This window comes from Triturus cristatus, chromosome 4_2, assembly GCF_964204655.1.
Source record: "Triturus cristatus chromosome 4_2, aTriCri1.1, whole genome shotgun sequence".
In the NCBI taxonomy this organism is placed as follows: Eukaryota; Metazoa; Chordata; class Amphibia; order Caudata; family Salamandridae; genus Triturus; species Triturus cristatus.
The window spans coordinates 640,752,289-640,777,609 of NC_140586.1; the positions used below are offsets into that span (position 1 = coordinate 640,752,289).

Below are 25,321 nucleotides of genomic sequence, written 5' to 3' on the forward strand. Positions count from 1 at the left end.
AGATTGGCACAATTCCTCCGGGGCAGCCGGCAAGATCTCTGCAACCATGTCCTATAGTGCATGGGAGTACCCACCTAGCAAGCAGCTGGCACTGACTGACTAAGGGGTGAGGCTAGCCAAGGAGAACATCTGTGTCTAGAAAGCCACAATCCTTTTCAACTGTGTGTATGAGGGAAGGGGCAAAAAGAATGAATTGAGATTAACTGCACTAGTAGAAGGCTGAACCAACAAGCGCACAGGGAATGCATTGTCATTCGGAGTGCATCTTGGGTGTTGTGCTATCGGTCTATTCACAGTCATTCGGAGTGCGTCTTTGGTGTTGTGCTGTTTATTCACAGGTGGGCAGGAACAAGGCTTAGCCCAGTTATCCATGAGAGAGTCTGTCATGGCTTCATGGAATGGCACCAAGGGCTCAGACAAAGTCTGCCCAGGCGGCAAAATGTCAGTGAGGAAGGTGGTTTTCACCTCAATAGAAGGTAACCTAAGGTCCAGGACCTCAACTGCTCAACTCATGACTACAGCAAATGAGGCTGCCTCTTTCGTACAAGGGCCAGTGGGGAGAACTCAACCCCAAGTCAGGGGAATTGTCCAGTTAACTGCCCTCTTGTAGGCTCATCATCATATTGTGGTGGTATGTAATCCCTATTATCCCCATCATCCTCAACAGCTGGTTGACTTTGGTCAGAGTCAGACCCTAAATGTTGTTGGAGCACTGGAGGGCATTTCCTAGGTAAAGGTACAGTTTTGTCAGAATCAAAAGTAGGTGGGCCCGGGCATACCAGAACTGTTACAGGTGCGACCTCAGCCATAGTCGAGATTAATTTGGTTCAGCGTGGGACAGGATAATAAACTGTGTTCTCCTCCGGTGTCGTCAGGTCGGCTTCAATGTGGCAGGAACCGTCTTGGGAGTCTGCTCCCAAGTTGCAGCTGAACCCAAAAAAGATTCATGGAGGCAGAGCCGGCGTGCACACGGATCAGTCAGTGTAAACTCGACTGAAAGCCTCTTCGGATCCTTGGGGCCCGAAGGCACACCAGGGGAGCCAGCAGGGTGGCAAAAATTCAAAACATGGCTTCCTTGAAAGCCTCAATTTGTTGCAACATCTGCAAAAGCCCTGGAAATCACGAGGGCGAATCAACTGTGGAAACCACTCCTCAGTGGTGGGCTGGTAGGGACACCTTGATGCCCTTGAGACTTCCCAGAAAGAGAGTGGCCACACTGGGACGAGACATACTTTGCTTTCTTGTGCTCTTTCTTAGACTTAGGGCAGCAAATACAAAGTGATGGAATGCTTGAAATGATCTCAGCCACTGGCAATTGCTCAGGCCGCACCCCAATCCATTGTTTTTCACCCACCATGCTACCTCAGTTTGGACCCAGCTGTATGCAAATCAGTCTTCTGCCTGCTCCAATGGGAACAATCCAATCCGAACTGCTAGGTTATGTCCTCCCTGAACCGGAGCACACACAACCCAGGACTGATGTTGCTCTTATTAGGGCTCATCAGAAACGTATAGCTTGGTTCTAGTGGCACAGTGAGAATGGGACCCACTTCTGGGCATACCCGTCACATTTCTGGCAACAAAAATAGGTGATGGATGGAATGCTTGAATTAATCTCAGCCACTGGCAATCGCTCAGCGTACCACAATCCATCGTTTATCACCCACCATGCCACCAAAGTTGGACTTGGACTACCAGAGAACTTTGAATGTGATGAAGACCTGTGATGAGAATGGCTCAGAAAGTCGGAATGGGTCTGCACTCTACACTTCCAGCATGAGCGGGGTTTGCACGACTTCCTACAGTTTTCGGCAACATACAGCTTGGCTTTGCGTTCACAGATTGCTTCTGGATTAATGAGGGCACATTCTCCACACAATTTGGAGTCCGAACTCAAACACCAGACACACCCCATGGGAATCTGTCACAGACATCTGCTTGCATCAGTCCTTACGAGATTTAAACCCTGTATTTTCTTTCTTTTCTAGGTAGGGTACATGTTCCCTTGCACACAGGAAAAGATTTGCAAAACAAAACCCAGACTGATAAGAAAAAGATTAGGAGCTAACCCCAGATCTGCCTACAGAGGCGCAAAAAGAAAAGCACTGACGTCAGCGCACTTGTGTGGCGCTTATATATAGCACCGATCATCACTTCCAGAGTAGAATGGGGTTGATGTGGAGTAGCACAATGCCACCTATCAGTGTATGGAGTCTATGCTAAAAAATCTTACAGATCCAGTATAGGGCCTGGTGATTTTCTAAAGGTGAGGAATCTGCTGTTGGAAGTATCATATCTGAACCAGAGTAAAAACCCTTCCCTGATGCCAATCTTGAAAGTTAAAAAAATCAAAACTTTTACCCACCTTAACCTTTCCCGACAAATCTGATTTCTTCTTTAATAACACCCAAAGTTAAATATACCGCTTTTTCTTCAGGTTACCTCAAAACTCATCTACACAGATCAGGCTCAAGTTTAATTTAACTGAACAACACTCACAGGAACAAGCAGCCCTTCTAAAATACATGCACAGCCAAAAAACTGCTCTAAAGCATTTTATTTGGGAGGACATGAACTCTGATTAATCCAATACGAAAAATGCCTGGTCCCATGCTCTGAATACTAGCATGCAGTTGGATAGTGTCAAAGAATTATGCAATTATCATATGACACACTCTTCAAGAAGCAGCTCATCAGGGTGACAAAAGCTTTCAAGACAAACACAACTTCATTAAAAGAATCCATGCATGGCTTGTCATTAATATGCACAGAGGACGTCAACTGCAGACTTACTTGACTGAACCTTTCACAGCGCACTACAAAACTAGCTTATTGCAGCTTCATTTAGACCACTTACTTTCTCTTGACCAAGTGGGTTGAGAGGCTAATTTTGCAAAAATGCTGCATATGTTCATACTAGTTGGAAATTTTGGCACAGCTCTTATGCACCTGCCCAAATGTATACACGGAGTGCAGACTTCTACTAATGCCTATCTTCATTCAGCAGGACATCTCCGGTTTTGAGATATGTTTGATCCTCTCCTGAGGGTACCATCAGAAGACGTTTTATTTTTGGAAAATTTCAAACTAAGAAAATAGTTAATTTTATTAACACCCCCTGTTCCTCATATGACTTAACCAAATCCTCTGTTAAATGGTTCTGACATTATTTTTGGAACATGCCTATGGAGAGGGTGTGGGGCAGATGTTTGCACTTCAAACTGTTGTATCTCGCTGACTAAGTAAATGTAGTAACTTTATAGAAGAATATTCTGTACGCAACTGACTGGTAACCATGCATCATGATGTACTTCTGGTGAGGAACCACTTCACTTCTAAACTACAAAGTTTGTCCCTACAGACGGTAAGATAGATGTTTCACCCAATTAGGTCAACACCCAGCATGCCACACCTAGTCTACACTCTGGGCCAAAGAAGGATGACTGCAATAATTACCTAGCCAGAGCCTGACCGTACAACGCCCTCCACATCAGGATAGTGTAAGAAATCTGATGCAGAGTCAATATTTTAAAAAATAACTCTTTAGGCATCCTCTTTAAATGATAAAAAAACAACACACTGTAGGGTTACTGTAGTGTTATACCTTGGCACAACCTAAATAAGATGATCAGGTGGTGAACATGTCAATAGTAGGCCTTAAGACCAACGAATTGCATGGCCTATTGGCATAAAGTAATCAATTTTATCAGCCAGAGTATATTCAGGCAAATATAGATTTCCCAGTGTGAAACTCAAATCAATATAATTGCAGTTACCTTAAAGTCATTGTTTAATAAATGGTCTTTTGGCACATAAGTGCTCTTCATTTCCCAGCCACAAACTTTACAGGTTTAGAGCAGGTGGAGGATGCAACACGACTACTGTGTACTGCTTCGTTATGGGCACCTAAGCTGATCAGTAAACCAAAGGATCCTTCATCTCAATTTAGCTTCCCTCATTAGTTGGCTACCTGTCCAGGGAACAACCATACCTATGGTCTCTAGTTGAAACGGACACCTATCAAAGAAAGTTCTAGTTAAATGACTTTCCTAGAAGACAATGGGCTAACTGAATCATGTGTCTAGGTCATTTTTCTCAGAATAAATGAAAACATGGCGGCCTGTGTACTGATCATTTTCTACGTGAACTAGTATATACCACAGTGAACAAGTAGCGGAATGTATGTTCTTGAAAATTGCTAGATTGAGGGTGTATGTTTGGGAATGACAACTAGGGTGCCTTTAGCTATGCCCATACACAGGGTTTTTACAGGAGACTTTTGCTGCTGAACCCTTGTACATGCAGGACAGGGGGGGCTTGGGAAGGGGAAGCTGTGGCAGAAAAGCCCGACAGCAACCCCAGCAGCATAAAGAGCAGAAGTCACAGGATAGAAGAAATCAGAAAAACATGCCAGAATGGCGCCACACCATACCCGTATAAAAAAATGACAGGTAGAACGGCATGAGCCCTATACCAGAGCAAGGAAAGAGAGAGAGAGAGAGCAACAAGGATCACTTTTCGCGAAATGGCGCACGATAAGTGCATTAGCATGAAAAGAACTCGAAGAGATGTAACCAGCGCCTAACAAACTAGCCCATAGAAGGATGCCGAAGGAGCCGTCGCAAGAGCCCAAAGGCAAGAGCCAGAACCTTAGCAATGCACAGGAAAAAACCCAGCAGGACAAGAAGCATGCCAAGCGCACACCCAACTCCAAAAGGGGATAAGGAGGGACAATAGCACCAATGTCCGACTCGCCGAAGCAGGTAGAATATTTCGATAGCAAAAGGCCAAAGATACCTTAAAGTGGCTTACACAGGAACAGAAGAGTGCCCGACCGGGCAGCAGGAGGTCAAAGTGAGAAACAACCCACAACATATACTTATAGACAGTAATCAATTACCACTGCCATCAAAAGAACTGTCCCGCAGGCGTAGCTGCAACAAGAGTATGCATATCCGAAGGAAGAAGCCAAAAACACCACGGTAACGAAAGGTGGGAAAAGTCTCAGAATCCAAGACCAACACTCCAGAAAGACACGTACAGCGTCGAACAAAAAGGGAGCATATGTCAATTTGGAAAACCACTACAGTAAGCAGAAGCAAGAAGGAACCCATGGCCAACTTGCAACAACTCAGAAAAGACACCCCACACATGGAGAGATTGGTCCAGACGTCACAGCCTCGACAAGAGGTAGCGACGTAGGAATAGGATACCAAGGCAACCGGTATATAGACATAAATGTATAAACATACAATTGTGCAGAGACAGAACGAGCCAGGAGCATGAACATGTATATACCGGACCATACCTAGAACAGTAAGGGCAGGTAGGAGCCGTTTTGGAAGAGGAGACCAAAGGAGGTGGATGACCATGGCGAAAGCAGATGGCACCAGGGAAAAACATAGAACACCGTACAGTCAAGCGACGCATGGAGCCCACATTACCCCCAGGCCCAGGTGAGATAAGCAAGGCTTTATAATAGCGTACAAGTACCCCACATGGAGTATGTATACCCCAAACAATGGGGGACACCTCTTAGGGCAAAGGCCAAAAGAACGCAGTAACGAAACGAACCTGTGAGCGGAGTTCCGAGCCGTAATAACAGCGAGCCAAGCCACCGGCTGAATACCACAGTCAGAGGACACAACAACCTGTGGAACACGGCCACAAAAGGCCAACAGGCAGCTGAAAGTAAAAACGCATCCAAGGGATGCCAATAAAAGGGTAAGCACCCTTGATAACAAAAAGACGTAAGGCTCACTGCCCATGGTAAACACAGAGTGCATCTAAGGATGCGAAATGAAAAAGTACCTTAGAAGACAGGCCCGAAAGGGCCTAAGTGGGAGGACAAAAGCCCGCCAGGAGCCACCGAACCACCGACTCGACGTGAGCATCAAGGAGCAAAACCCCATCAAAGGGTAAGTCAACCAGTCGATCCGGATATTTTCAGGGAAGACGCTATCTCGCAACCAAGCATGACGCCTTAAGGCAACAGAGCTCGCCATGGCTCGGCCCAAAGAATCCGCAGTATCTAAGGCTGAACAGATTGTGAATTCAGCAAGGTCGCGGCCATCCCGGATGAGGCGAAGGAGATCAACGCGAGCACCTTCAGAGGTTCAGTATGCAAAGACTCCGCAGAGTCCCACAGGGCAGAGGTAGCCCGAGCCAAAACACACACTGTATTTAAGGACCGAAGGGAAGCACTAGTGGATGCAAAGACGTTCCTACCCCATGACTCAAGCCACCTGGACTCCCGAGAGGGAGGAAGCGTTAGAGGGGGCAGAGAAGGAAAGTCAGTCAGCAACACGAACCCCTGCGCATCAGGGTGCACGAAAAGACAGGCCGGATCATGTGGAGCTAGATGGTGGCAGTGCAAAAGTGAACGAGCCACCGGGTCACCTGACGCAGGTTGGACCCAGGTACCCAAGAGGGCATGATAAAGGGAAGCCTCAAAAGGCAAAAGTGGCTCCATATTTCTAGTCCCACGGTGGAGGACCTCAAGCAAGGGGTCGACGGACAAAGGGGTAGAGGGGGGTTGCATATTTAATATGCGGGTAGCCAAAGAGACCACTCTCAAAAAAGCCGCACCAGCCTCGGTAGCCCTCCGTGGAGGGGAAAATAGCTTATCAGTGGGGGATGATTGTAAGCTGACCCTCCCAAGACACTGAGGGTGTGCCCAATGCTCCATGGAAGGAAGCCCCACAGAAGAGTGAGGATCCTGACAGGGCTCCTGGGGAGGCGAACAGCCTGCCGGATCTGGGAGCTCCTGTGGAGGCTCCACAAATTCTAAGGGGGGCACTGGCAACACTAACTCCGGAGATGTCGGGCGGGAGGGCATCGCCAAACTCTCTCCAGAGGCCTCTAAAGAAGAGTCCAGAACCCGGTGTCGACACGGCACCAAAACGACGTGTGTCGGCGCCGATTGTACCTCAGACGCCGCTCGGCAGCATCCGGTGTCGAGTCGGCACCAAAACTATGACCAACTCCCCCTCAGAGGAAGGAGAGGGCACCGGGGCCGGCGAGGCAATCTTCCGACGCCATCCCGGCTCCGCCTCATCCAGAACAGGCTCCGATTCCGGAGAAAGGAGCGGAGGCGGAGCCGAGCCGACGGCGCCGTCCCAACTGGCTGGGGTGTGCTCAAGTCAGGGCTATGAGCACCAGCAACCACCTGCGGCGCCACAGGGAGCCCCGCAGGGCTATGCGGCGTGGCAGAGGCGCCATGAGCCGAAGAGGGGGACCCAGCTGGGCCGCGCCCTGACACCACATCTCAGACGTTCCTGGGACCTTAAATCAGGCAGAGTTGTCTAGATTAAATTTCTTCCTGCCCTTTTCCTTTTGGTGGAGGACAAGTTTGATGTACTTTTTGGCCTGATTGACACTTTCTAACAAAGAAGCACCACATGTTCAATGTATTTTGGATGTGCGACTCAGCAGTATTCCTATATTACGGGATTGCATGCTTTGGATATTGCGTAGGGCTATTATATGTAAAACGGGAGATGAGAGGCAACACAAAATGTTTGTTATAAAAGTACTGTTTTTTTTTTTTAAATATTTTTATTGGCATTTTCAGTTTTCTTCTAAGCACAAAATAAAAGAACCAAACAAACAGGTAATCACTGGTCAACACACCCTCGTTGCCCCCCGGCCATCCCCCCCCCTCCCACTTCACACAAGGAGCCCAGTCAATAATCGGTCCGTGGAGTGCACCCTCGGCCTTAGTGTACATCACCGCCCATGCCCCAGGGCTTATCACACCTTCCGTGAACCGTGCAGGACCCCCCTCTCATCCCTCCATCTAGAGACCCCCCTCCAGGCCATGATATTTCCTCCATCGGGACCATACCCTGCGGAATTTCCTGGGGCAGCCTCGTGCCTTGTACGTAACCCTTTCCGCCGCCATATATAGGTCAAGAACCCTCCTCCACTCCTCCAGTCGGGGCGGCGTGGGCGCTCCCCTGTATTTCGCTACGTCCCTCTTCGCCACCACCAGGGCCAGCACCAAGAAGGTCAGCAGCGGGCGGGCAAGATCCACGTCATTTGTCATGCCCAGTAGCACCAACTTGGGATCTGCCTGTAGTGGCACCCCTAGCACCTTCCCCAATTCCTCCAGGATCCCTTTCCAGTACCCCTGAATCCGTGGGCACAGCTAGAGCGTATGATAAAAATTCCCTCCTTCCCTTCCGCAGCATAGACACGACGTGTCCCCCACCCTTCCCATTTTGTACAGTCTGAGTCGGTCGAAATATGTCCTGTGCAGGATATTAAATTGGATCAGCCTCAGCCGGGACTTTATCGCCACGTCTCGTGGGTGCATGAGAACTATATCCCAATCTACATCATCCATCTCACCCACATCTGCCTCCCAAGTCGCCCTAAGCGACCTCATAGTGTCTGGCATGTTGTTCATGAGGGTCCGATACGTGAGGGACACCGCCTTGTCCATCACGTGTTCCTGCAGTAGGCGTCCCTCCAGTGGCGCATATTCCGGGAGGGAAGCGGCCCGCAACCCCTCCGCCTTCCAGGCATGCCTCAGCTGTGCATATTTGTAAAACTGCGTGGGGAGTAGGCCAAAGTCCCTTCGAAGCACCGAGAAGGATTTCAGTTCCCCCCGCACAAGCACGTCCCCCAACGTCGAGATCCCAATGGTGTCCCAGCGTGTGAACCCTCTTAACTTATTCAGCTCCAGCAACCACGAACAGTGCCACAGGGGGGTCTGTCTACTTAGCTTCCTGTCCCATCCAATCTCCCGGGTCGCCCTTTTCCAGATCGCCAGGGTAATTTTGGTGGCCGGCAGCAATCGTCCCGTCCTCTTGCCACCGTAAAGGTAGTAATTATAGGAGTGGGCGCCCATGACCGACCTCTCTAGGGCATATGTCGGGTGCATGGCCGGGGCATGAAACCAGTCATTAATGGATACCAGGTGTTCCGCCCAATAGTAAGCCTCAACGTTGGGAAGCAAGATACCCCCACTGTACTGGTGCCGTTGCAGGGTCTTCAGCGCCACCCTGGGTTGCCTGCCCAGCCATAGGAAGCCACGGACTTCCGAGTCAATCTCTCGAAAGACCCGCCTAGGAACAGGGTAGTATTCGTTTTGGAACGCGTAAAGAAACCTGGGCAACGTCATCATTTTAAACATGGCTGCGTGCCCTAGTAGTGTAAGCGGCAGCCGACGTCATCTATGTGCGTCCTCCACAAAGTTATTCAGGACCCTACCGGAGTTGTTACCATAAGAGACACTTCGGTCAAGCGTTACGAACACCCCAAGATATTGAAACCCCTCCGTCGTTGTCTGGAGCCTGTCTGGAAGACACGGCCATTCCTCCCGCCCTTCCGGATCGTACAACACCGACTTGTGCCAGTTGACCCTATAGCCCGATCGGGTACCATACCGCTCAAGCTCTGAAAAGATTACCGGGATCGTCGTGTCAGGGCGGGTAACGTAGAGAAGGACATCATCCGCATAGAGGGATATTTGTTCCTCCATTTCGTCTAAAGGGCCCCTCCGGGTGTTGTCTGACCCGTGCCGCCAGTACCTCTATTGTCAGCGTGAAGAGCAGGGGGGACAGCGGGCATCCCTGCCGCGTGCCCCTACCAATAGGGAAGTCCTCTGAGGTGACCCCATTCACCCTTACTCGTGCCCTCGGTTCCGTATACAGTAGTCTCACCCACTGGCAGAAGACGGGTCCGAAGCCCATGCGCCCCAGAACCCCCTCCATGAAGGGCCAATGCACCGCGTCGAACGCCTTCTCTGCGTCCAGGGAGAGAAACCATTGGGGATCCTGCCTGCCGCTCACCGCCTGAAGCCAGTTATGCGATCTCCGCAAATTCAGTCTCGTCGCCCTATTAGGGAGGAAGCCCGTCTGATCCAAGTGGACCAACCCCGGAAGCACCGCCCGCAGTCGGAGGGCCAGTACCGTCGCCAGTAACTTCACTTCCGTATTAAGTAGGGATATAGGACGATACGAGGTGCACTCCTCCGGTGGCTTTCCCTCCTTGAAGATCGGGACGATCGTGGCCAAACGCAGATCCGGGGGGAGGCTCTCCTCCTTTCGCGCCCCCTCAAATAAGGCCAGCATATGGCGAGCCAGAAGGTCCGCTGTTTTTTTAAAGAAATCTGAGCATCACAACGCACCAGGTCTCCCCGCGCATCTCTCACCTGCTCTACCCAGCGCGCATCCCTCTCTTTTCTACTTAACCACGCGAGCAGCTTGCCTGACTTATCTCCGACATCGTAGAGACGATGGAGCGTCGCCAACGCCTGTTTTTTGGCTTCTCCCGTGGCAAGATCTCTATACTGCCGTTGTGCATCAAGCAACTGGCGCAGCGTCTCCCTTTCCTTACCCACGAGATACTCCTTTCCAGTTGAAGCACGTGACTCTCCAGGGTCTGAAGCTCCCTCCGCCTCTCCCTGTTCTCTTCCGCAATCCTATCCTGGACCCTACCCCTCATGACCACCTTTATGGCTTCCCAAAAGGTCACCGGCGACGATACGGAGCCCTCATTTTCGGCTAGGCAGACTTTAACATCCGCTCATATGCCCTGCAATACCTTCGAGCTCTGCAGGTCCCACGCCGATACTCGCCAGTGTCCCTGTCCTCGCGGCCGATGTCCCAACGTCACCACAAGGGGGGAATGATCCGATAATCCCCTCGCTTTATACTCTGCCAAATCCCCCCTAGTCAGCAGATGCCGGGCCATAAAGATATAATCCAGTCTGGAAAATACCCTGTGGGCCCCAGAAAAAAATGAGTACTCTCGCCGCTCCGGATGTAACCAGCGCCACATATCCGTCAGACCTATAGCCTCAATCAGGGAGGCGAGGGCAGTCTGAGGCAAGTGTCTCCCCCTATCACCCGTCCTATCAATCGCCTGGGACATCACGTCATTAAAGTCGCCGCCAAGTACCTGCACCGTATCAGACGTAGCGAGCAATATTTCCGCCACGCCCTTCAGAGTGGCCGCCTGGAGTTTAGGTGGAGCGTAGGCAGACACTATCGTGTATTCCTTCCGCCTCCACACGCCTCGGACTCCCACGTAGGTCCCCCGTGAGTCCGTCCATGTCCGTGTCACCCTAAACGGATGCGTCTTCCGTATCAGTATTGCCACCCCTCTCGAGCCTTGGGTAAACCCCGCATGTGCTAGGACCTTGTACTGCTCGCGTGCTAGGAATCCACAATTATTTCCCAGAAGGTGCGTTTCCTGTAATAGTGCAATGTCGGGGCCTAACCTCTTAAGGTGCTCATTTACCAGGCCTCTCTTAATTTTACTACCGAGCCCGTTCACATTCCACGTGAGGATCGAGAACCCGGCCCCATCATCTCCCTGTGTTACCTGTGTGTCGTGCATGTCGCCTCCATCTGTGATGAATAATGACGTGATGGCTCCCAGCTAGCGGCCGCGCCCTGATTCATAGCGTGTGTGCCTGCAGTGACCTGTCCCAACCCCCGCCCCACCCAACCGTCCCCAACTGTCCCGTCCTCCCCCCCCTCCCAGCCCCCAACACCCCAAAACTGTTAACCCCCAACACTCCCCAGCACCCTCCCCCTCCCCGCCTCCCCCCCACCCCCCCCGTCAGTCCCAGGCTCCACTGACCCATGACTGCTGGCGGAGTAGGCCTGTCGCCCTCCCGTGCAATCCCTCCCGTCGTCAACCTATCTCGTGCCCTCTATGTGGCAGGCCTAGAACAGTCCCAGTCTGCCTGACCAAAGAACGACTAGATGAGAAAATAAACAAAGAATAAAAAAGGAGGGGTGTAGCAACTTGCGTGCTCCATCGGGCGGAGTTATAAAAGTACTGTTGAGTATACAGTTGGAAAAACAAAGAATAAACCTGATCGTTGTAGTCTTTCCACTCCTTTATTTCAAGTGTGCTTGGTCTGCACCAAATAGACAGCCAACGCATTTCGCCCAAACATGGGCTTCTTCAGGGCAGAAGCAACGTAACCAGAGTCTAGTCAATTGAAGAGGAACAATGATCCTAAGATCAGTGTGGAAAGTCCGTATCAGTACGTAGAGTTCAGAGGTAACGGCCTCGGAGTAAAGGAACCGCCTGTACGTCCGTAAGGTATTGGTCCCAGGTCAGTAAGAGTTACGTTGCCTCTGCCCATGTTTGGGCGAAACACGTTGGCTGTCTATTTGGTGCAGACCAAGCACACTTGAAATAAAGGAGTGGAAAGACTACAACAATCACATCTATTCTTCAATCTGCTTTTTTGCACACCATGCCACTAACTTACCCCTACGTCAGGCGTATACCATCTTGGTAGAGGGATCCTGGCTGGCAGAATAAAATTGCAGACTACAGGCAGAAGGTCGAAAGCTGTCAACTTTCGCCGCTCAATCTCCACACAAGAAGGCACAGCATGGACAGGTTCAGATGGAGAACCCCCTCTGCTGGCGCGACAGACAATCCTCACGAAGAGGCCTGATCGAAAGACAGATGGCCATGCTCAACAGCTCGGGGTTCCAAATTCTCCATGTTCAGTCCTGAGTGACCAGAGTGACTGGGCCAGGTATTCCCGGCCTTCTTGAGACCTCTGGGCAGGAGAAGTATGGGCAGAAAGGCGTACAGAAGTCCTGAGCTCCACTTGAGATGAAAAGCATCTCTGAGCAAGAGCTGCCTTGGAAACTCAAGCACACAGAACTGATGACATTACGCGTTCGGCGGTAGCAAACAGATGCAACCAAGGCTCTCCTCGCAGCTGAAAGAGACCTTGCACCAGCTCCTGATGGAGATGCCATTTGTGACCCGCTAGGCCTCTTCGGCTGAGTTTTTCCACCCTGTATTTCAAAGAGCCTGCCAAGTGTTGAACCACTAGGGAAATGCACTGACATTCCAGCCATGTACAGAGACGTAAGGCCTCTTGACAAACGGTCCGTAATCCCACCCTGCCCGTTATAGTAGCACATGGCAGTGGTGTTGTCTGTGAATACCTGCAGTAGCCTTCCCTTAAAGGAAAGTAGAAAGGATTTTAAAAGCACCTTCTCTATGGCTTCCCCGGTAAAGATAGCTGTCACTTTCTGGAGGAGTAAAGAAAGACAGTCCTCCGTCAGACTGTCGAAAGCAGTTGGCATAGGTGAAGGGGTTGTGGCCCCTATAGACAATACCATTGGTCCGATGTTATAGACTGCCAGTGGGGCAGGTGATAGCATATCCTGCCACTCACTAGGTGCCCACGATGGTAAGGGGGCAGACTATAAGGGTTTGGAGGCTGTGGCTGCTGGGGCAAGGGGGCACTGGCTCAACCGCTGGCTACCCAACCCACAAGGTCTGTGGGTCCGGTGTCATCGGCCACGCAGAGGCTGGGAAGATTGCGTGCCACAGTGGCAGTGCAGGTTTATACGTGGCTGGAAACCCCTTCCGTGCCAAGAAAGGAGCAAAAAGGGGATTGGGGTGGCGACGGGCCATGGAAAGTTCCAAGGATCTGACTGATGGCCTACTGTCCTTAAAGCGCTCCAGCGCTAAACCTGCCTCGTCTCCGAAGAGATGTGAGTCATCAATGGGGAAGATCCATAAGCAACGCTTGGACATTCCCTGAAAAGCCAGTTGTCCTCAGCCAGGTGTGGTGCCATTAGGCCACTGTTGATCAAACCTCTCTGCCCGGTGAGTCGGGGGTATCCAGTCCACAATGGATCGTGAACTTACACGCATCCTTCCTTTTGGCAACAGCCTGGGAGAGTATTGTCTAGGCCTCCTCCGGGACCATGGGCAATACCTGCACAACCAAATCCCATAGAGCATGGGAGTAACGCCCTAAAGGCACGCAGTGTTCATGGACCGCAGTGCCAGGCTGGTGGAAAAAAATATCTTTTTTGTGGTGTCCAGCCTCCTGGATTCCCTATCCGGTGTGGTGGTAAGGAATGTGCCAGGATATTACATGGGAGGTAGAGGCTTGGACAACCAAGCTCTCTGGGGTAGGGTGTTGTGTGAGGAAATTGAAGTCCCCTGGAGTGAGACAGTGGCGGTAGGCAATCTTCTTGTTCACAAGAACGCCTGTGCTGTGATTGGACAGGGTCCCAAGCAGGACGTCAGTAAGAGTTCATTTAAAGGGAGATGGAATTCTGAGGGGGTCACTCCTGGTTGAAGTACCTCCGTCAAGAGGTTTGTCTTGGCTGCCACTGAGGGCATGATAAGGACCAGGACCACAGCCATTCTTCACACCACAACTGCAAAGGACGCTCTCTCGTCCATATCCACAGGAGGGAGAGAAAGCACGGCAGTATCTGGGGAAGTGTCAAGTCCACTGGCTTCCGCCAAGTCCTCACACCAGTCTATTTGTGGATCTAAGGGCTGGTATTCCTCAGGATCCAGTGACTCCACAGGACTAGGGCTCAGGCTCTGGCCTGATGGGCAGGGCTCCAGTCGGCATCAGACGATGCCCCTTCGGCTCTGTGTCGGAGTTGGGGATCAGAATGGGAACGGCGGCATCAGGTGTCGCAGGCTGCCCCAGGCCGTCAGCGCTGGTGCCAGGGAAAGTTGAGGTGGTAAGACCAGCACCAACCAAGATCCATCTGTGGATCTAAGAGGCCCGACTGGCACCAGGCCCGGAGCCACTGGTGTAGAACCAGTAGGGTCCCTCTTGAAACCGCGGGCCCGAAGGAGCTCCAGCAGCAGCGGGGCGCTCAAATATGAGGCGCATGGCCTCATAAAACTAATAGAATTGAGTGGGGGTCGCTCCCACTCCCTGAAATTTAGGGAAGCGTGGAGCTGACTCAGGCGATGGCACAACCACGGAACAAGGCCTTGAATGTAGACGCTCTATTGTCTTGTGGGAAGAAGTGAAGTCAGAGGCCGCTTCGAAGTTTTACTCGAGGGACTTACCTGAGTGGCGTGGCAATGTGGAGTGCGACCAGTAACATCGACCGATTCTGGAACTTTACTCTCGAGAGGGATGGAGAGTGTTTTGGCGTTGCTCGTCGGGCAGCAAGGAGCATGAAGGACCAAACCCTCAAGACTCTGGAGTGCATGGTGCAGCAATAGGTGCAGGTCTTCGAGTCCTGGCAGTGTTTCAAACATCAGAGGCATACAAGGTGCGGATCCATCACCGACATCTGACGATGACAGGTGATGCAGGGTTTGAAGCCGGTCTTCCTATCAGACATTCCTGCCACATCAGGAGAAGAACTCTCAAAAATCTTTGACAAAACTTAAAAATACTTTGACAACACGTCCAAAAAGCACAGCCATGAAGCGAAGGAACACATAGATCTCTATAGATCAGTGCTGACTGGTGCGGAACAAAAAAGAACTGAAGTTGGGGTGCTAGGGTGGTACCGGTATTGGCACCGCACATGTCACATCCGGCGTGGTCAACGGCACGTGGAGGCAATCAACGCCACCTACTAGCACACAGCAGTACTGCTTACGACAACATTTCCGGATCCAGTATAACGCCTGGGGATAATTCTATGATAAGGAATCTGAGGCTAGAAGTCTCCATCAGATATTAGAACAAATCATACAGATACAGGCAACCAGAAATTTTCTGTCTAAGGGGACACTGATTTATTCAATATGTGTATATACCAGTATAACGAGAAATTCCACCTTGGAAATACTGACCTATTTGACAAGATTTTTAAAATCTTGCAAGATAGAGCCTCAACTTTAATTCGAGTCTACTGCTTTGATTGCAGAGGACTTAAACAAAATTGGTGCCCCAAGGGTTGGCACCGATGATCTGAATAAAATCTCTATTTTCAGTGAGACATTGTCTAAAATGCATCTGGAATCCATGGGACGCTTTCTAAAATGCAGAAAGAATTGTGTAACTTAAGCAAGTGCTGATTGGACATGTGCATTGAAATATGGCTTACAGCACAAGGAGCTGATGTTTTTCTTAGACCAACCTGCTGTATCCATCACTAAGTACAAATCAACTGTATAACTGTTAGCATCATATTTATTATGAGTCAAGGCATGGTCAATAGTTCCATGGCTTGACAGCACCCATGGCCTCTTATTAATGATTACTTTCATGATTATGGCTAAAAACATTTTTAAACTCTGTCATCTAGACTGGACTGCCCCCACAGACTGTGTCAAAGTTAAGGGTCATTAGATCGTGAATTTCCTGCTCCCCCCAGGAGATAATCAAGAGAATAACGCCTGATCTACCCCCAGAGCTGGGGAATACCTTGAGTGCCTTTTGGCCCTTGTGGATGGTTACCTTTCTGCAGTAGAGGGAGTTTTCCCCAATTCCTGGGGATAAAGGAGATCCTGTTACATTAACTACACTGACCTAGGCATGGATTACTTCCCAGTTTACAGCTACTTCAGCTTTTCAAACTGCAAAAACCCAATTTTAAACAAGTGCTGTATCCACACACAGGTGAAAGAAGGCCATGAAAACATATGTTGCATTGCATATATCTAATCTAATGTATTTGTAGATCAAAATATATTGGAAAAACTGAACACAAATGGAATTTAAAATTAAATGACAAGAGTAGTATCCATACTGAATATAAAATCGTCAGTAGGTGTATAATTTAAATAACATGGTTCCAACTAGACTTCTCTTTCAGGTTTTAGTAATTATTCTTCATTTACATAGGGGTGGTTATGGAGGTACTAGCCCAAGTCTATTGGATTAGACATTTCGATTTGATATCATCCAGAGGTCTAAATGAGAGGTTAGTTTTATATTGGTATGCTTAGGTTTCGAACTACAAAATAAAAAATACCAGGATGGAAACAAACTAAACCAAAAAACACGCAACTGTCAGCAAAAACTGTAACGGTTAGTGGTAAAGATAATTTTTTTTAATTATCTACTTTGTGCAACAATGTATCTGTTTGGAGAAGTGATGGTCACCAACAAACTTCCAGACTGTCCCCCTTGCAAAGGTTTTGAAGTTTCCTTGCTTACCTTCACACAAGTTATTTTCTGCACTAAAGGATACTTTACAATGCACAGTGAGATGGTTATGGAAGATGCATGAAGAAGTTTACCTATGGTGAAGTTGTTCAATGAACAATTGTAATTGCATTCATATAGTGCTTACTACCCCAGATGAGGCCCCAACATGGTTTTCGGCAAGTAGCACGCTACTTCGGAACCCAAAAAGGATTAGTGGTGAATTAGTATGGGGAAATATGAAATTAATTGGAGCGGTGGACATGTGAGTCTGCTATTTGGGTTGAAAAGGACAGTGGAGGGTTAGAAGAGGGAAGGTTCTAGAAAGTGTTTATTTGGAGAACAGCAGCAGGAGGAGGAGTATTGGGATGAGCAGAAGGGAGGGGGGAGAATCAGAGTGAAGGGTTTAAAAAGGCTTGTCTGGGAGGTCTGAATAGTGAAAGGTTTGAGATGATACAAAGAGGAGTAGAGGAGGGAAAGAGTCTAGAAAGGGTTATTTTGGGGATCATAGTAAGGGTAGTGTAGGGAAAAGTCTAGAAAGGGTTATTTTGGGGATCATAGTAGTCAGAGAGTGGAGGTAGAGGATATATTGAAAGCTATAGGCTGAGATATAGGGTAGTGCATTGGAGATGCTGAATTAGGAGTGAAGTAATAAATATAAAGATACACAAGTACATCGAAGGTACGTATGTGTAAGTAAGGTAATATGTCTAGATTTAGGTTGTATTAAATTGATGTCAGCGCATCCCGCCCAGCGTGAAATGAAATCATCTCACGACCGCCCCATCTCAAACTGGAACTCGTAGGTGGGCCCAAACTATTCAAAACCTTGAAAGTCGCCACAGCTGCCGAAACAGAAGCCAGTAACGTATGGGCCAACTTGTAACGTAGGAGCCTCCAGAACGCGTCTCTGGCGGACGCGTGAAACATCTCCAAAACCTCCTCCTCACGGACAGAGTAGAGGCCACACAGGGGTAAACAAGGGAAAACGCTTTATTTCGGCGAATGCATTTCGGCCAGTCGGCCTTCTTCAGCGCCATAAACAATGCTCAGGAAGTCTAAATGCACCACTTGATAAGAGTCCCGCTTCGTTGCCATTGGTCAAAGCCAGCACCTCCCCCAAACATGTGTATCCGCTCACCCATTTGCAGTTCACGTACTTCTTCTGAACTGCAAGTCCCAGAATGCAGTATAGTTCCAGGTAGGTAGTGCAGGGGGGTAATGTAAAAACAAATAGTAGCGCTTTGTGCAGGACAGTCCGTAGTGCTTTTACAACCAATGTTATATATATATATATATATATATATATATATATTATATATATTTCCCTTTTTTTTTCCTTTACATTGACAAATGTTGCCACAATTTTTCTCTGCACGTTTACCTTTTGCAGTGTTTTGATGCACAATGCCATTGAATGGAAAAACTATTTTTGTGAACTATATCTTACGTAGAATTCTTTTGTTAATGTTAAATAAGGACGCAGGTGACATAGATGGTTGCAAAAGCATGATGTCCAGCTTATAAAACAAAGTGAAAACTTTGTAAAGTTGAAAAATTGTCCATTAAAGTAAGAAATGTTTGCAAAAAGCCTTTGCAACTTCAGATACCACTATAGGTAAGCTGGAGAAACACGATGTGTTTTTTTTCAACAGTCATACCACAATACTTATTCAAGAAATACTGAAGTAAGAGTGCTAACAAATCTGATAGCAAAAAATCATATAATCGTTTATATGAATGTCTTACCTGCTGCAAACCGCTTTTTAATGAGTGAAAATCGATAGCCGGCTCCCAAAAGCTCAATATCACATCCAGAAAGAGTACATCCTTCACTGGTAAACTGAAGTGCAAGTGGGGCGGGTGTACTGGGACCCTCAGACAGCTGGAATCTTGCCAACAAAGAGCCCACGCCTGTAAGAAAAATAACCCAGTACAAAACTTATACTGCAATTCTTACAATAATTCCGGTCTCTTGATACCTTATGAGGAAATACATTATCTTGAAGGGATGTGGGTTCTTCCAATGTAAACCCCAGTTATTTTCGTTTTGGACCTTTGCACCTCTGCTATAAACAGAGCCTCACTCTGTAATGCTCCTGGCAACATGTTTATGAGCCACAAACTCCAGTGCTCTGTCATGGAGGCTGAACTGGCAGAGCGAGAGTAAGGATAAGATGCAAGTGACACAGGTAAGCACAACTGTCGGCTGAGCCAGGAAGACTGTTGGCTGGCTCAGCATGTAATCTGCACATAGGTATTCCTGTTGGTGACCCAGTCTAAACATTGTGGTCTGACGCATAGTGATAGTGAGGCTTTGTAGTTCATTTGCATTACCACAACTGAATACAGCTTTTAATTTTCAACACTATGGACATCACATTATCTTCTGATTTGGCACATAGCAAGGACGTTTTCTTCTATCAGGAAAAGTTTACTGGGCACAGAATCCAGATACAAGGTAAGTTTGACCCTATCTGGATTCTTTCAGATATTTCGGTATCATGTACGAAGTAATACAACGCAGAAATCTTACATTATGTCTTCCTGACCACAAAGAGGATCCCTGCCTCCAGATGTTACTGGACCTTTCAGTTGGCTTCAATACTGTTGCACCTCCTCCCACCCACCCTTATCCACACGCCGAATTCTAAAATTGGATCAAATAGAAAATCCTTAATTAGTTCTACCCCGACCCATCCAGACAACACCAGTTTGTTCACATGGACACCGCCAGGTCCCACACAATCCTTGGTCCCTGGCGGAAAAAAGAGTTCCCATCTTCTCTCCTGTCATCTTCAATTGGTACATGGAGCCCTTTCGAGCTCTACTCACAGACACCCTAAAAATTCACAAATGAAACACAACTGTATTTGAAGTTTACCTCTACTCCAGACATTAACCACTTCTTTCACCTAAGACCTAGATGTACAGCACATAGCTGAAGTTTAACCGCACCAAAACACAAATAGAATAAGCAACAACTAGTTCAATGTGAATGTGTCCTCATGTAATGCAACTGGTGCTATTTAAAGCGCTCTGATACCCGATTCGGGTCAAGTTCCCGCTATATAAAACTCTGTAAAATGAAAATAGGCCTAGCTCATCGACCTGAAACTGGACAGATTTGAACTCCAACTTTCATCTGATGCCAAGTCTCTTGGATTCACCCTGGTAACTAATCAAACCCTCGAAAATCCAATCACTAAGAAAACTAAGGCAAATTGGAGCCAGCTCCCTCTAATATATAAAGTAAAACGGTCTGTACCAGAAACAACTTTAGAACTGCTGCTCAAGCCCTTGTACTCTCTCATCTGAATGGCGGCATTGCACTGCTCAACAGCCTACAAGATTCCACACTGGCCCCTTTATGCCTATTTGGTCTGAAGAGATATCACTATAACCCCACCCCCCCCCCCCACCATGATGGGATGCCACTGGCTGTCCATGTAAGCCGGCATCATCTTGAAAAACAGCTGCATCAGCTACCAGCTCACAACATCCAACAGCACTTAGCACACCTGGAATTAGAATACCATCAGACTTTTGGACCTTTTGTATTTTCCAATTCCTTTTGGTGAAGCTGTACAGTATTGGAAAAACACATTTCTTGCCAATGCTGTGCAGCATGGCAAAAAAGGGAAAAAAAGCACGCGAAATGCACTTCACCACACATGCATGTACCTACAAAAGGACAAGGGCAGAATTTCTTTCTAAGTGCTCCGAGATGGATATTCAAAGAAAAAACAAATTGAGGTAGGGTGAAAGCATTTTTTTTTAATAGTAGAGAGATGGGAGAGCAATGGGAGTGGAGTGGGAGAAGCACACGTGGGAGAGAAAAACAGAGGGATGAGAGCAGAAGTACACAAGCCTGAGCGCAACACTGAGCGCAGTGTGGAGGAGCACGTGAGGGAGATTTCTGGAAAACACAAGAACTCTCATGGACTGCTTAGCCAAAAAACAAAATAAAATTCCTAAAAGTAACAAGCATTTGCAATGCAATAGGTCTCGCATTCACGCGAGTTTTAGCTATTGGCACTGAAAAGGACAATGCCTTTTATTTATATTTTGTAGTTTAAAACATAAATAAAAGGCATTGTCATTTACAATACTAATAGCTTAAACTCTCGCAAATGCGAGACCTATTGCATTGCAATAAAGGGTCTTCTCGACCGCTTGTTAGATTGTAAATTTCAGAGGAAGAGACCAGCCTGCGATTTCTTCGAAGTAGTGGTAAATAGTGCAGTGAAAAAGGTGTGTAAGTGTTGGAAATTACACAGACAATAAGTGTGAAGTGAGAGTTACATATGATCCGAGTTATAAACATTAACAAAGCGCTCCAACTCCTTTGGCTCTGTGATTACACTGCCGCGGCTAAGGAGGAAGATAGGGAAGGGGGGGGTTATTTCCTGCCCTCTCTGTGATTTGAGTGTGCAGTGTGGCATTGAGTAATGTCATTGCTATCTTTGACATAATAAAAAAACATTCCAAGTATAGTAGGGCCCTGGCTTCACATCCTGGTGCAGGGCGGGCGGTGCTTTATGCCAGGCATGGAGGGCGAGAGGGACTGTCTCGGATGCAGCTCTGGCCTCGTACAGTGCCCCTGCCATTAGTAGGGAGCGAGTGGTGCTGAGGTGGTGGTATTGGTGGTGGTGGTGGTATCGGTGGTGGTGGAGGAATTGGTGGTGGTGGTGGTATTGGTGGTGGTAGTGGGGATGGTAGTGGTACTGGTAATGGTATTGGCGGTGGTGGTATTGTAGGTGGTGGAGGTATTAGTGGGGGTATTTGCTGGTGGCATTGGTGGTGGTATTAGTGGTGGTGGTGGTATTGGTTGTGGTATTTGTGGAGGTTGTGGTATTGGTTTTGGTACTGGTGGTGATAGTGGTGGTGGTGTTGAGTGGTGGTGGTATTATGTGGTGGCGGTAGAGGTATTGGTGGTGTGGTTGTGGTGGTATTGGTGGTATTTGTGATGGTGTTAGTGGTGGTATTGGCAGTAGTATTGGTTGTGGTGGTATTGGACTGTTGGTGGTGGTACTGGTGGGATTGGTGGTGGTATTGGTATTGGGGTAGTGGTAGTATTGGCAGTGGTGGTATTGGTGGTGGTGGCATTGGTAGTGGTGGTATTGTCGGCGGTGTTGTTAATAAAAATAGGCTTTCGAAAACAACCCGTCCGGTGGCTTTAGTACAGATGGCATGCAACACAGATGAGCTGTTGTCAGCTTCAGCCCATAAGCACAGGATTATGTGCTACCTGGAATTCATAGGACTTAATTCACGAATCATTTCTAAATCCATTTTACTTGGGGGTTGAAACAGACACAAGAAAATGCTGGGTTAAAGTGATTGAAAGCAGGCTCCCGTGTTACGGGGCAGACGTGCTGCTTAAAAAAATACAAGCGGTTTCAGCTGAAGCAGCGCATGTCCGGCATGCAGTAAGCGAAACTAAAAAAAAAAAGTAAATAGTGCTTACAGACTAAATAACAGGTCCTGTGTAACAACTAAAGTAAAAGGGCCGGTCGCCATTGGAGTGTACAAATGAAGACAAGGCCGTACTAAGGAAGGACTAACAAGCCTAATAACGAATCCAAAGGAGGCATTTAGGAAAGACAATGACACAAGCCAATGAAAAATATGGGAGGAGAGTGGGCGCACTTCTCTCCCATACTCTAATACATCAGTCTTGCAGAGCGAGCAGCGCATGCGCGCTGCCGCTAGGCTCAACCAAAAAAAGCGCTGTCTTTACATTGATTTATTCATTTCCTTTGTTTCCAGCTCAAAAGCCAGCAATACAGAAGACAGATACAAATATTCCTCACTGATACATTTCCGATCAGTGAACTTTATTTGCTCTGAATCATTGAACTGCTTTCTCACGAAACTGTTAACTACACACATACTTTTAAAATAAATAACGCTAATATGTTTTGAGGCTTTTTTAAAGTCAGAACTTTCAATTACTTATGAGTGGATTTAAAATTAACTTGGCAAAGAGAACACGACCCATTATGCTATGCAACAAGGACAACATTTCGACCACTTCAGAACTTTAAGGCAGTTTTTCCAACGTTTTGTGAAAATGTTTTCAGAGTTATCAAACTTGTTTCCTTTGCTCTGCAGAGGGTGCAAAAAATAACAATTGTTACCCATTTTTTCTTACTGTATTGGGGTGTACAAAAAAGCAATTTGCGGTTGTGAACGGGATACTGTTTGCAAGGTTTGAGGAAATGTAAATAGTAAAGTCCACTTAAGATGGTGAAAATGTGTTACTTGAAAGATTTTTCTACTGTTTTTTAGGTTTGGAACAAGGACAACACGTTGCAAATGTAGGTCAACATCCATAAAGTTGTGTGTCAGTTTTCTTGTACACCTTGTAGTAAGTTTCTCTACATCTATTCTTGTGAAAGGCAAGCATAGATGTATTTTCAGAACGGAAAAGGGAAGGACAAAACTACACAGTGAATGTGTACGAAGAGTAAGTCTTCTCCACACTGAAAAGTAATTTTCCCGATGAACACAATATAAAGGCATTGCACAATTAAACACGATTAATATAAGGTTAATCTGCATGGGTAAATTTTGTGAATTGGGGTGCACCTAGAAATATAGGACGTGGGATCCTTAGTGAACCACATAAAAGTTGGAACTCTTCTGCAAAGTTAGGAGTAAATCGGATGGATATATGGATGGGAACACACAACATTCAAATATCTAGCCATCCAGATCTACAGAACGATGCCAGACATGGCAGTGGCAAATATAACAAAAGCAACAGGGAGAGTAGGGTTTTGGGCAGATGGACAGAACTGATCTAGCAAAACTGGTGCTACTCCGCAGGATGCTGTATTCTTTCATGAGACTCCCAGCTCAGCTACCTCCCTGTATGTGCAAAGAACTCAACTGATATGGCAAGACAGGAGCCGCAGAACAGCGCTCCAAAAACCCAAGATGCAGCCGACGAGGAGGCCTGGGAGAACCGGACTTAGATATGAGCTACTGGGCAGCCCACCTGTAAAGGATTTCGAGATCGCGCTTGGAGCCAAAGGCTTATCATACAAAGATGGTCTTGGCTGGACTCCAAATTGAGGAACTTGAGAGGAGTCTCTTAGAAACCAAGACAGGGTATCCTTGTCCTGCTGGAAAATGTCTTAGTAGACCACAAGTTTAAACTATCTACGCATCCACAACCCCAATACCGTGCTACTCCAGGTCCGAGAGGGTCACAATGGAAGCATTGCATCAAAATTTTGGGAGGAGGCGGGAATTATGGTAGGGGCTGATATGCAATTCTGTAGACTTATTCCAAAATGAGAATATGCCCGGGGGCAGGTATGACTTTGTTTGTGCATTATCAGTACAAGTTATAGGCATATCTGTGTTAATGAAACAATTGCATACTGTTAAGTCTTATTTAGGGGGGAGGGGGAGGGGGAGGGTTGATGAGTTGGGATCGCCCCTGTTGTCATTTATATAAGTGACTTATTTATTTAAATCACAATGGAGTCACTACTAACCGCATCACGCTGAATATTGCGGTTGAGAAGAATTTTGCGAAAATTACAGCCACCATGTATTAGATAGGTATACGCTCTTAGTCCCAAACCTCAAGAAAGTGGCCTTGATCCACATCAAAGCTTAGTGTAGGAGGGGCATGACCAAGATGCAACCTCATCGGAAGCACTTTAGCAAGCTTCGTGGCTAGCTTGTGCAAAATCCTTCCTTAATCCTCCCCATCAAGCCACACTTTAGTGCTAGTTTATACCCAGCTTTACCGCACTATCAGTGAACATGAACTGGGGTGACGACAAATGAGAGCTGCCTCCATTTGGATGATTTTGGCAGCAAGAAGTGGAGTCCGGAGGTGAGACCTAGGATAGGGCCTTTGGCGATGCGAAGCAGCTGATGTGGGGACAGGCGCGGGCAGTTGGCCCCCACTACTCTCCTTGAGCCGTCCCAGAGGACCAACTGCCCCCTAAGTGAGTGCTTCCGTGCTTGATAATACCTGGGCCTGAGAGGATTGGCGAGGGTGGGCCGCACGCAGCAGACACCCCCGAGGGGAGGAGAAGATGGACAGAGCCCAACCCCAGTCTCCTTAGAACGTCCCAGAGATTCAAACACTGCCCCTAAGCGATTGCTCTCTTGCTGGCCACATCCTGTGCCCTGAATGGATTCGCTAGAGTGCGCTGCATGAAGTAGACGCCCCCATCTGCAGGAGGCCCTTGAGCAACGAGGAGCCGCGCTGCCAATTTGGACCTATCTGGCACTACAGGACATTTGGCCATTTGGGACAGAGGAGTGTGGACCTGGCAGTGAGTGTGCTGCAAGAGCGCGAGGGCAGCTACAAATACAGCACACAACAACGAGAGAAGGAACAATCAGCCGGCTGACCAGAGTGGTGGATGCAGAGCGACACGGCCTGTGTGCACATGCATGGGGGTACAGCAGTAAGCGATGCTTCCCATT

At 47.9% G+C, this 25,321-nt stretch overlaps 1 protein-coding gene across 8 annotated transcripts in view; it reads right to left on the minus strand.

Moving 5' to 3' along the window:
* SGIP1 (SH3GL interacting endocytic adaptor 1) overlaps nt 1-25,321 on the minus strand; it is a 1,140,118-nt gene that overhangs the window by 12,409 nt on the left and 1,102,388 nt on the right. For all 8 annotated transcript variants that reach the window (XM_085602350.1, XM_085602347.1, XM_085602346.1 and 5 more), the window contains one exon: nt 18,611-18,775. In XM_085602350.1, coding sequence (XP_085458476.1) covers nt 18,611-18,775 — 165 coding nt within the window. The remainder of the gene's footprint in view (nt 1-18,610; nt 18,776-25,321) is intronic.